The 13,823-nt window shown below is 41.2% G+C and overlaps 1 protein-coding gene across 1 annotated transcript in view; it reads left to right on the top strand.

Moving 5' to 3' along the window:
* Positions 1 to 13,533, top strand: part of LOC133122262 (receptor-type tyrosine-protein phosphatase H-like) — a 56,139-nt gene extending 42,606 nt beyond the window's left edge. The window contains exons 17-18 of the mRNA XM_061232140.1: positions 9,920 to 10,055; positions 13,004 to 13,533. Of these exons, the coding sequence (XP_061088124.1) occupies positions 9,920 to 10,055; positions 13,004 to 13,156 (289 nt within the window). The 3' untranslated portion in view covers positions 13,157 to 13,533. The remainder of the gene's footprint in view (positions 1 to 9,919; positions 10,056 to 13,003) is intronic.
* Positions 13,534 to 13,823: the final 290 nt, after the last annotated feature.

Here is a 13,823-nt window from a genome sequence, read left to right on the forward strand (position 1 = left end):
TTGGCTAGATACAGTGGTTTTGTGTTTCATTTGGCGGTTTGCTTCTGCGGTAAGAATTTCGCCTGCAGGCAAAAAATACTTGCGAGGCTTCCTGGAGTAGGGGCAGTCACATTGCATTTTGGGTTGTAACAGGAGGGGCAGTCATTTGTAGCAAGATTGCCCATAATCCATATTGGTTAGGGTTTGTTTTTCACACAACCACCACCAGGTGGCAAATGTGAGGGTATAGGGCATATCTTCCACCGCAGCACTTAACCTCGTTAGGACTGGCATCTTGTATATAACTTTAAAATATTTAAATCAATCCTATAGTGGGACTTTTGCTGTTTATGGATGGTGTGACAGAAATGTTTGGTGCCGTTCACTATAATTGAATGCTTTAATTTGTATCGTTCTACTGACCAAGTAGGCTATTGTTAAAAACCAAATTGTATGGGTTAGTGCTTTTGACTTGCTCCATCATACTAACCTCGTATAGGGACCATTAAAGGTACAATAGGTAATTTCAGACTCCTAACAGTCAAGAGAGGAATTGCAGCAACAAACACCCTCAAACCACAACACTGACTTCCCACAATCTATGAATATAATGCGAAATATATAGTATTATTATACAGTTCAGTGTTCTCATTCACTGTTTTGGAAAGCTGGCTGTGACAAATGCGACAGCCTGCTGTCTTTTCCTACTGTTCTATAAATAATCGAACAGGTGATTTATGAAATGTTGACTTTAGTGTCATATCTTGTTGTTAAATGATACCAGTTCATATTGGTAGCAACAAGCAAATTAGCTATTAGTTAGCTTGCCGAATTTACAAATATCCACCTAGCACAATGCTTGTGCAACTATGCTAGCAACGCTTGCTACTATGTTCGTATTGCATCAGGTGAATATTTGTAAATTGTCAAGCTAACTACGGGTAATTTGTTTGTTGCTACCGATAGTGGACTGGTATTGTTTTATAACTAGATATGTAGTCTTCACTTGGATAATACGCAATAGTATACAGTTTCAGTGATCACTTGTCTGGAGAGCAATTTGGCCAGCTACCCACCAACAATCAGAATAAGCCGCCACGCCATTGGCTGTGGCAATTAGAACCAATTTTAAACCAGTGAGCTTGTATTATTGTACAGCTGTACAATGTTTTGGTAGAGTGATGGCAGTCCACTGTATATTGATAGGAAGGGGTTTACAAAGATCTTGTTAACACAAAAATCTTACCTGTTGTACCTGTAAAGGCCAACAACACACACACTTCTTGTAAATTTTTATCAGCACTGGTGTGAAGTAATAAATGGACAAATTATGTTTTCTGTGAGAAATGTATTCTGGAGTTCACGTGCACACACAGCAGTCTACATTCTTAAGCTGCATTTTGCCTTCCCTACATGAAGTTCACAATCTTTGTAATATATTTCTTGAAAGAGTACATCCCTGTCCGGCTTTAGAAGCAAATATCTACAGCTAACGTTGGCTGGAACTGTACTGTCCTCTCAGGTCCACTTTTGCACTTGTTCTTGTGTCTGATTTGCACTTTGTTGTACGTTGCTCTGGATAAGAGCGTCTGCTAAATGCCACGTAATGTAATGTAATGTAATGGCTAACTTGTATATTTAACAAACATTTGTTTATTGAACATCAAGTTAATATTTGTACTGATGAGCTAATGTTAACAACATACACGTTTCTATAACACTTCTAGTTCCGAATACATTGTGCTACAGACTTTAAATTGCAGTCTGGATTAGCTCCACCCTACAGCACACGTTTACAACGCAACATATAACAAAAAGAAAGTTTCATACGACTTTCAGAAAAAGGGTTGGCTGTTAGCTGATACAGAGAACCTTTTTAAATGAGAAACAGCTTGGCTGCTTCGAGATGACAAAATCTGTTTTTTGAATTATACTCAAGCTTATCTGCATAGTGTAGAAAGTGCTGGGTGGATTTTTGTGGTAGAAAGAAATTATGAGTGCATTTAATGGGCCTCATTTATCAATATTTTCATAAATACCTGTGCAGATGTATGTGTAATTGGAAACAAACTAACAATTTGCACCGGATTTATCAAACATCTTTTTTTCGTATCCACGCGTGTTGATGAATACCAATCAATTAACAATGAACAAAAGCCCTAAAATACCTTATATGGATCACGGAAATCAATTTCAGGCAATTTAAAGAGATTTAAGAGAACTTTATTTTAAAATACTGTGTAGCCTACTCATGATCTGATTTTTGTAAAGAAAATCATTGTATGACTGTGTGTGCAACAGCTACTTTGTGACTTGTCTTTGTGAACATATTAAAACTTATTTAACTTAACATCATTGCAAAATTAAGATGATTGTCCTGGTAGAGAAACATAAAGCAATGTGCCAAACCGGATGAAGATCCACTGGGACTGAAACATTGCCTACAATACAGGTGTATAAGGAGCATATCTGTGTGCAGACTTCCTTCTTTTCATCCAAACTAACACGTAAACATAGTTTGTTGGCAATTAGCCTACTTTTGTTTATATAGGCAAAATAAACAACAATAATTACAATAATTATCAGGACTCAGATCAAGGGCTAGGCCTACTTCAACCGAGTGAAGGCAAGTGTGATGTAACAGTCAACAGAACAGCTGCTGCATGCAGAAAAAAGTTTTACAGTCAAGAGAGGAATTGCAGCAACAAACACCCTCAAACCACAACACTGACTTCCCACAATCTATGAATATAATGCGATTTTAGAAATTTTAGAACGTGCGAAAGGGTTAAATATCTCTGTTCGAATACTTTTTCTCACCTAAAACTCGGATGGTCTGATACCAAAGGTGGTATGTTCCAAGTAGTTTCACACATCTCGGTGTAAATACCAGGAAATAAAATCTGAAATTCTGAACTCTTGTCTTGGGTTCATCTTTTTATCTCAAATGTATTCAGTGTATTGCAAAAACAAAGGAATTGGCCTTGCTGTTCCAATACTATTGGAGGGGACTGTAAGTGCAACCAAACCAATACAATAAGAATGCATTTTGAACAAAACTGATCAGCACATAATTGATTTATAGCTGAATGATAGACAAGTATTTAAAGATTCCAAATCTGCGCTTATCTCATCAGATTATCGAATCTGATGCATTTTTTTATGTATTCCGTAAAATTGAGAACTGCGCGATGATACACGGTTATGAGGGGCCGTTTAGGAAATATTCCAGAATTTTGTTACACAAACACATATGAAACACGTACGCATTCACTTGTGAAACTCTCACACATGCATTCATACTACTGAAAACTCACACACGTATGTGAAACGCTCACACAGATACACATGAAACGCGCACATTCATACACATGAAACGCACGCACGCATTCGTACACATGAAATGCGCGCATTCTTACACATGAAACACTCGCATTCGTACACATGAAATGCGCGCATTCATACACATGAAACACTCGCATTCGTACACATGAAACGCTCGCATTCATACATATGAAATGCTCGCATTCGTACACATGAAATGCGCGCATTCATACACATGAAACACTCGCATTCGTACACATGAAACGCTCGCATTCGTACACATGAAATGCTCGCATTCGTACACATGAAACGCTCGCATTCGTACACATGAAACGCTCGCATTCATACACATGAAATTCATATACAGTTCAGTCATTTCAGTATATCCGGAAGTCATTCACTATATCCGGAAGGCGTTTTTTTTTTTTTTTTTTTTTGCCTCTGATTGGCTAGTACTCGTTGCCTTTCAGGAGTCGTGTGATTGGATGCCATCTGCTTCGTGCAAGGCTTTCTCCGCTGGCCGGGAGCCCGCTGATACAGCGCTACAATGCGTATACAATTCGCGGCGCAGTTGCTAAATATTATTTTTTCCAGCGAATATCTTAGTTACTACAATATTGAGCAAGCAAAGTAATTTTGTGTATATATGTGCAATTTTGTTCAGCAAATCCCACGAACGCTGACACTTCCTGGTTTCGGTCTCCAAAGAGCTGTGCGATACTGCAAAATTCGGTTTGGATCCGATACCAAGTAATACTAGGTCCAGTATCCCGATATCGATACCGATACTTTTTTATTTTAACAGCAGCTCATGTGCTTTCATGTAGGGGAGAGCAATATGTCATGATTTCTGAGGTGAAGGCATCATCAATCTTAAAACATTTTCATGACCACTAATGCATGTTTTGATTTCTGATAATGATTAAATAATACATCCTCTGAACTTTCAGAAAGGTGCAGAATGAAAGTATATTTTCCTGAAAAAAATATTATAGTGTTGAAATAATTATTACCAAAAACAGTCACTCAGCATGAGTGCGACACCTACTGATTAAATCTTGTCCATAGCACATTTAATCACATGCATGTTAACAAAATCACAGGACAAGTTTTAAAGCCAAATCCCAAAACATTTTATTATAGATTGAGCATTTACACTTATCAATGTGCTCTGTCTCCATTAAATAAACAGAGTAAATGAATAAAATAAAAAATATAGCAAAGTGCAAATAACTAAACAGCTCAAAACTCCTGTCCTAACTACTAACTAACTGTCCTTGAGTTAGGGCAACATTCTCAATACCATCAAGGCCTTCCTGTGTCCAAGGAAATATATGCCCTGAAGCCCCCTTTGGACCCCAAAGTAAATGAATACAATAAAAAAATAGAGCAAAGTGCAAATAACTAAGCAGCTCAAAACTCCTGTCCTAACTACTAACTAACTGTCCTTGAGTTAGGGCAACATTCTCAATACCATCAAGGCCTTCCTGTGTTCAAGGAAATATTTGCCTTGAAGCCCCCTTTGGCCCCCAACCCCCCTGTTGAGAACCACTGAGTTACAGGTTTTTGTTCAGAAACAATAATATGTTTACATGTTCCCCTTTCAGTGCACTTTCCTGCCTTGGAGAAGATCCTTTCTGCAGGTACAGATGACGCAATGACTCCCAGGTGTTTCTTGGCAAGCTTAGATAGAGTGGGGAATGTTTGCTCATTAGTTTTCCACCAAAGTAGCGGGTCTTGATCCCGTGGAATTAGCTTCTCTTCTTAGAATCGTCGTGTTTCAATTAAGGCATCAGTCCCAGTTGTGCGATGCTGCTAGGATGCAAGCACTTGAGTGTCAAACTCTGTCCATACCCCACGCTTTGCTGCAGGTGTGGATGCAGCGGTCGCTGCAGTGGAGCTTGAGGTAGTCGCAGTATGCATTGCTGAGGCAGAGCTTGCAGCAGGTTTGGGTGCTGACACTGGAGTGGCTGAGGTCTGGTTCACTGACGGCATCTCAGTGAGGAGTCGTGCTTTCACAGTTTGGGCATTTGCTTGGTCTCGGAACGCAAGGTTTTTAAATCTCATGTCCAGGAAAGTGCTGGCAGCAAGACCATGAACGGTTTCAATACCTCTGAAGCGACGTTGGGACTGGGCTGACAGCTCAGCAGCTAGCTTGCTACCTTTGCGCTCAAATGATGCACTTGCTCTGAGAAGCACTGACACAAGGGGAATCACTTTTGAAACTGAAACATGTTTTTCAGTTGATATCTCTCTTGTGACTTCTTCAAATGGTCGCAGGGCATCAATAGACTGACGGATCATGGACCAATCGTCCTCACTCATGCACAGTGAGCTCTTTCCAAGAAGGCAGAGGACAGTGGTAACAGCTTCCTTCTGCTCATAGAGTCTCTCAAACATATAGAGCACAGAGTTCCACCTTGTTTCAACTGACTGTATTAGTTTGTGTTCTGGAAACTTAAGCTGTTTCTGGATGTCTTTGAGCTTATCTGTTGCTTTTGTACTGTGGTGAAAGAATGCTACCAAAGCACTGCATCTGTGCTGGATGTCAAGTAGATTAGGAAGTGCCTTGATGGAGTCTTTTACCACTAGGTTTATAGTGTGTGCAAAACATGGATAATGCAACCAACCTGCTTTCCGCACTGCAGGAACCATGTTTGCACCATTATCTGTGACTACAGCCAGAACCTTCTTGGTTATGCCCCATTCATCTGTGATTCTCTTTAGTTCTGTGCAAATGTTTTCAGCAGTGTGTTGTGCTGCAAAACTGCAGGTTTCCAGGACATAAGCTTGCATTTTCCAACTGTCATCAATGACATGGCATGAGACGGTTAAATAAGCCTCTGTAGCTCTGGACGTCCACATGTCTGTTGTGAGTACAACATGGTCTTCACCATCCAAATATTTCTGCACTTTTGTTCGGCATTCTTCAAACATTTGTGGTATATTTTTTTCCATAATAGTTTTCCTACTTGGAATCTTGTAGCGTGGCTCAAGTGTCTTGACAAACTTTCTGAAACCCTCATCTTCAACTACAGAAACTGGTTGCATGTCCTTCACAATCATTTCAGTAAGGCTCCTGGTGATACGGACAGCTCTTGGGGAATCACCTAGATGAAATAACTAGGTAATTAGGTCTATAGCCTATAGACTGCCTATACTTTTTAGAGTTACACAAAATTGTTATAGCCATTTTCACATTTCATGTTTGAGGTAGCCTAGGCTATAGCCGATATAATAATAATAATAATAATAATAATAATAATAATAATAATAATAATATTATTATTATTTAATATTGTATTATTATTGTTGTTGTTAAAATAATAAATTATATGTCAAGTTTCCATAGGTGGAATATATTATTTCAATGTCTCAATATAGTCTAAGCTATATTTAACCAGTCTGTCTGCTAAAATCTAATGATACCCATTTAGCCTACAGTTTGAATAAAAACCAATGCTGAAGATCCGATTTGACTAAAATAGTAGGCTAATCTACCCTATATTGTTGTCCTCCCTGAAAAGCCTCCGTCAGTGAACTCTGTCTCTGTGTTGGCAATGGGCGGGGGCTTTCTGATGCATCCCCTCCGGCTCCGCCCTCCTCCTCACGTCTTTTCTTTTCCAGTTCCTCATTCTCTGTCTTGTGGATGTTTCGAATGTGCTTATATAAATTGGTTGTGTTTCCACCTGGAGAACTGCCTTCCGACAGATGTCGCAGTGTGCGACATTGTTGTTTGCAGGCGTGAAATAGCCCCACACCACGCTTCGTTTCTTTTCAGCCATGATTGATTGGCATCGACCGTCCGTTCTGACTGACAGGCAGGCAAGTGTGGGCAGGCAGCTCTCTCCCCCTCCAGGATAATCCGGGGATGACCCGCCCTACTCTGCCTCTTATTGGCTTAGGTTTACGCATGAGGATTGTTGATTGGTTATGGTCAGCCAAAGTGTTAGGCTAGGATTGGCTAGGCACAACAAAAAGAGAGAACTGGAATATCGATCTTTTCATGCTAGAATCGATCTTCAAAAGACTAGACATAGTATCGCAGTTTCGATATTTTGAGATCGATCCGCCCAGCTCTACCAAACAGAGGAGGGCTTGGAGTGCATTGCTCCAAGCTGAGGTTTCATTTTCCATGGTAAAATAAAATAAATTAAAATGTAGGTAGTCGATAGGTAAAAAATAGTAATTTGCCCTATGATGTCGCTCTCTTCTTTCTGCTATTCTGGTATTTAGAAATGAATCCAAGGAGAGTATCTTGTGCAACAAATGAGAGAAATAGACGAGCGTTTCACTTGTATGAATGCGAGCGTTTCACTTGTATGAATGCGAGCGTTTCATGTGTATGAATGCGCGCGTTTCATGTGTATCTGTGTGAGCGTTTCACATACATGTGAGTTTTCAGTAGTATGAATGCATGTGTGAGAGTTTCACATGTGAATGCGTACGTGTTTCATATGTGTTTGTGTAACAAAATTCTGGAATATTTCCTAAACGGCCCCTCATACACGGTGCTGCGTCACATGTATGCTGCGGCCGCAGCACATGGCCTCGCGAGCGTGGCAGAGGAGATGGAGAGCAAGTAAAGCCTTTAACCTTTAAGTGTCCAGATGCCCAGATTCCAGTCCAATGTCATTGTCCTGGAGTACTGAACCATTCCCAAATCCAGTGTTGTCCAGGAAGGTTCCAAGCTGGGACAAAGGCCCAAGCTGCAAGTGTACCAAGTGCAGAGTCATGTGAAGATGGTACTGCTGCTCCATGTGGGCACGAATCAGCCAATTGCATCCATGCATCTGGTAAAGGTGCATGGGCACAGTACCGCTCCCATCTTCTATGTGGAGGTAGCGCCGATAAACACAGTAGCCAACTAGTCTGGGAACATCATGCGAGATGTGCAAAACAGCTACCCCTGCATGTGTTAGCTACACAGGCATGAGCAATACACACTCAGGGAACAATTTATGACCAAGCACAAAACTTGTCCACGCTATGGTATCACATGCAGTGTGTCCAATGACGGCTGCCCACTTTCAGTAGGTTAACAGTACCCCGCTTCACGGCTTGCCAGTTTTAATGCTATACCGTGCACTTCATGCATTATCTCCTCAGAATCTGGAAGAAAGGACATCAGAAACAGAGGGGAGATATGTAGTTATGCAGCCATGAGCAATACACGCTCCAGGATTAATACACTTCCCTACTGCTGTACTTTGCCTAGTGGCTAGACACCTTATGGTGCCTCTGTTGCTTTAGCTGACACATCAGCACAGCAACATGGCTACCCATGCTTGCACTAATTACACAGCTGTGAGCAATATATGCTTGAGGGAACATAAACTAGCGAGCAGAAACTTATGGAAAGCTATGCTATTGAGTGCAGTACATCCAACGACGGCTGCCCAGTAGGCTATATGATACTGCAGACCATATGTGGCTCACTACCTCAAACAATGTGCATTGTGCTTAGTGATGGTGTAACTCAGCATCCCTGACCACTGCGACATCCCAGTCACTGCCTCTAACAGAGGAGTGCGCCAGACTTTAAGTAAAGTGGTGATAGGCAGGGTTCAGGAACCCACAGCATTGAGCTCCGCCCCCTCTCCTTGGCTGCTAAGCCTTACATCTACAAAGGGACTCAAAAGGAGATTGTAGGTCCCCTTGACCCCAGTGTAGCATCTTCAGAGAACCCCAGGGCTGGCCAGGCCTTACCTGGGGCTCCCTGCCCCATCGACATGATGTAGCTGAGACCTTGCTTCTTGGGCCTACTGGAGTGTTGCACCTTCAATACTGTAGCCATGACCTTACCCGCAGTCTCTGGAAGGGTGAGACCTACTGGATGTCCTGTTTACCCCTTAGCCTACTTGATAAGTGGCATAGATAAGAGTGACAGGGTAGCGTCCACCATGTCCAGACTGCCATAGCTCTGTGTATCCTAGTGAGTAGACTGCTTGGACATGTGGCTTCCCAAGCCATAACTACTCCTGCATAATCTCCTTCAGCCTGGGAGAAGGGTTGCCTGTCCACCTCCTCTTCCCCCAGCTAATCTACCAACTAAGAAAAGTTAAGAGGTCTGTAAGAACATAATAGAAATATTGACCAGTATAATTTAAGTGTGACAGATGGGCTATCCAATTGCTGCGGCTCAGCTGGCAAGCTAAGCAATAGTTTGCAGAAGTATAGATTCTAGCTTGGTCAAAACAAAGTTAATCTGAATTTATAGCTGGCCATGTAGCCATGCACTGTTTTGTTCTGCAATGTTTTTTTTTCTAATATGGCGTTTTCTGTTACCTCTTCTGTGTTTGTGATTTTTGTCCATCAGCTCATTCCGTAGGCCTCCCATTCATTTATTCACTTGACCTGTGTATTTATACCCTTGTTTCCCATATTCCTTTGCCAGATTGTGACTTTCCAGTGTTTTTCTGATCTGGCACTATAGGAGCATATGATCAGCTGTGTCAAAGTCAATAAATAAAGCTGCATTATGCTGTTTCTTGTCAAGAGATGTGATAACATAATTTAAAACTAATGTTGTAGCAGATTTGAAGGTAAAATGTTCCGGGTTCTATCAGAGATTGTGAGTGCCTGACACCTTGTTCCCGCTGTCCCTGTCTCTTAGTGCAGGTGTAGGTCGCACTGGTACACTATTAGCCCTTGATGTGATGTTGCAGCAGCTGGAGAAGGAGAACAAAGTGGGCCTCGCTGCCTTTGTATACAAGATGAGACTGAGTCGTCCTCTCATGGTGCAGACTGAGGTAGGGTCTGATACACTGACGCTTTAACTCTTCTTCATGTTGTTTGTCTCCAAATTCATTAATCATTCTTGGGACTGAGAACATGTTACACATAATTTTCAGTAGTGTTGTAATCATGCTCATTAATGGAAATATTGGGCTGCTTCAGCTGCCTGTAGTCCTGTTACAGTACTACACTGATATTTATTGCACTCTGGGGTGTAGTTACCAATGTGTTAAGAAGAGTGAGGTATGGATTCTGGAGAGGGGGTAAGACATACATGCTAATCAGTTCTTGCCCAATTTACAGTGCATCCGGAAAGTATTCACAGCACTTCACTTTTTCTACATTTTGTTATGTTACAGCCTTATTCCAAAATTGATTAAATTAATTTTTTTCCTCCAAATTCTACACATAATACCCCATCATGACAACATGAAAAAAGTTTTTTTGAGATTTTTGCAAATTTATTAAAAATAAAAAACTAAGAAATCACATGTACATAAGTATTCACAGCCTTTGCCATGAAGCTCAAAATTGAGCTCAGGTGCATCCTGTTTCCACTGATCCTAAGGTCCCACAGTTGACAGTGCATGTCGGAGCACAAACCAAGCATGAAGTCAAAGGAATTGTCTGTAGACCTCCGAGACAGGATTGTCTCGAGGCACAAATCTGGGGAAGGGTACAGAAAAATGTCTGCTGCTTTGAAGGTCCCAATGAGCACAGTGGCCTCCATCATCCGTAAATGGAAGAAGTTTGGAACCACCAGGACTCTTCCTAGAGCTGGCCGCCCGTCTAAACTGAGTAATCAGGGGAGAAGGGCTTTAGTCAGGGAGGTGACCAAGAACCCGATGGTCACTCTGTCAGAACTCCAGCGTTCCTCTGTGGAAAGAGGAGAACCTTCCAGAAGGACAACCATCTCTGCAGCAATCCACCAATCAGGTCTGTATGGTAGAGTGGCCAGACGGAAGCCACTCCTTAGTAAAAGGCACATGGCAGCCCGCCTGGAGTTTGCCAAAAGGCACCTGAAGGACTCTCCGACCATGAGAAACAAAATTCTCTGGTCTGATGAGACAAAGATTGAACACTTTGGCGTGAATGCCAGGCGTCATGTTTGGAGGAAACCAGGCACCGCTCATCACCTGGCCAATACCATCCCTACCGTGAAGCATGGTGGTGGCAGCATCATGCTGTGGGGATGTTTTTCAGCGGCAGGAACTGGGAGACTAGTCAGGATTGAGGGAAAGATGAATGCAGCAATGTACAGAGACATCCTGGATGAAAACCTGCTCCAGAGCGCTCTTGACCTCAGACTGGGGCGACAGTTCATCTTTCAGCAGGACAACGACCCTAAGCACACAGCCAAGATATCAAAGGAGTGGCTTCAGGACAACTCTGTGAATGTCCTTGAGTGGCCCAGCCAGAGCCCAGACTTGAATCCGATTGAACATCTCTGGAGAGATCTGAAAATGGCTGTGCACCGACGCTCCCCATCCAACCTGATGGAGCTTGAGAGGTGCTGCAAAGAGGAATGGGTGAAACTGCCCAAAGATAGGTGTGCCAAGCTTGTGGCATCATATTCAAAAAGACTTGAGGCTGTAATTGCTGCCAAAGGTGCATCAAAAAAGTATTGAGGAAAGGCTTTGAATACTTATGTACGTGTTTACGTGTGATTTATTTTTTTATTTTTTTATTTATAAATTTGCAAAAATTTCTAAAATACTTCTTTCATGTTGTCATTATGGGGTGTTGTGTGTAGAATTTTGAGGAAAAAATGAATTTACTCCATTTTGGAATAAGGCTGTCACATAACAAAATGAAAAGTGAAGCGCTGTGAATACTTTCCGGATGCACTGTATTTATGATAGCAATCAAGTAATAGGTCCATGTTGCTGAACGGGTTAAAGTACAAGGAAACTGTGTGCAGTAGAGAGTGGAAATTGTATCCTGTGCCAATTTTCTCACTCTCGCCATGGCTCTGTCCATGTGTATGTGAGCTGTGAGTAGCCTAATGCAGATCAGCAGCCCTGCTATTTCTGATTAGTCAGGTGTATTCAATCGCTTCCTTAGTGCAGGTTTAAGAAATCTTTCAGTGTCTAGTCTTGATTCTAGGCTTTTGATTGCCTTCGGGCTTGAGGGCCAGAGTTGTGCCAATGAAAGTAAAGGAAGCCATTATGAAGCTGAGAAATAAGAAAAAAACAGGCAGAGACATAGGCAAAACAATAGGCTTTCCAAAATAAACCGGTTGGAACATCATTAAGAGGCTGGTAGGCTAAGGAAGACAGTCGATGACCAAAGAATTCTAACCATAATGAAGAAAAAAAACCAAACACATGTCCAACAGCTCAGAAACACTGTAGAACATTACAAACAGATTTATTGTTAGGACTCGGGACAGAAGAACCATGAGCAGAGTCAGGGATAAGATCACGGCAGGCTTTATTGACAAGGTGCAGATCAAAAACATAATCCACAAACAGGCAATGGTCGTAATCCAGGCAGACAGGTACGTGCAGTGCAGGCAGAGCGTTATCGTTGCCTGAGGAGGAGTTACAACTGACAGGGTTCCCTAACTTTTGCACAGGGCCTTTTTCCTTTTTTTTTAATTTATTTTGAAACTGTAAGAAAATGTCAATTTAAAATTTGAAGAAATGTATTTTGAATAGAATAGAATAGAATAGAATAGAATAGAATAGCTTTATTGTCATTGCACAGTACAGAGCAACGAAATTACAGCTGACAGTTTCATCCTGTCCAAGAAACATACAGAGGCCATTTCGTGGCCAACATGGGGAGGGAGACAGGGGTGCCCACATATTTGCTCACTATTGTGTATTGCTAACCAGCAAGACAGCAGTAAAAATAGTAATCGTGTCATGACAACTATAATACCAAAATATTTTGTATGTCTAGTTATCTTGCATTAACTGCCATTATTTGCATCTGTCTCTTTACTTTTCCATCTTAGTCTCAGTACATCTTATTGCACCAGTGCATCATGGACTCCCTGAAGCCCAAACTGGGGAAGATGCAAGAAGAGCCCCTGTATCAAAATTGTGACATGATGTATGTCAATGCCACTGCACTCAAGGAGTTTCATTCAGCCAACAAAAATGGATAGGGAAACACCTTGATGAAAATGCCTCACCTTATCTGTTAGAACATTCCTTACCCTACATACATTTTATCCAGCGCCACTGTTTTCTGTAGTTTTTTTCTCCACTCATCCAGTTTTAATACTACTGTAAATAATTTAAAATAATGCACTGAAAATTGTGATACAGAATCTTAATTTTATTTAATGTATGTGACATTGTGTGTATTCAATATTGTATTCCAGTCTTGTGACTGCTGCTTATTACTGTCAAAAGTATGATGAAAAGTCTAGAGTACAACTTCAAGTCAAGTTCTTGAAATCATTTCTACATGTGTGATGTGTGATGTCAAAATGTCTCATAACAATAGAACAATAACAATAAAAACTGTTTTTCTTCAGAATTTTGTGTTTGAAACACAAAAGTGAGTGGGTAGATGGGGCCAGATTTACAGTTGTTTGATCGTATCTGGTGTAATTCAATGCTATTTGTTTCAGTTATAGGTAAGTAATGATAAAATATGGTGACTGGCAAAATGAGGGACATATGTAGAGGCTGCCAATTATGGGAAAACTGATTTGCACTGAGCAAGTGTATGTGCATTGTTGTAGTCTTCTGAAATGAGCAGTTAATGGAATGGCTAATCATTTTAAGTACAAGCTATAGTACATGTACACTCACCGAGCACTTTAT

This window comes from Conger conger, chromosome 2 (assembly GCF_963514075.1).
Source record: "Conger conger chromosome 2, fConCon1.1, whole genome shotgun sequence".
Classification (NCBI taxonomy): Eukaryota; Metazoa; Chordata; class Actinopteri; order Anguilliformes; family Congridae; genus Conger; species Conger conger.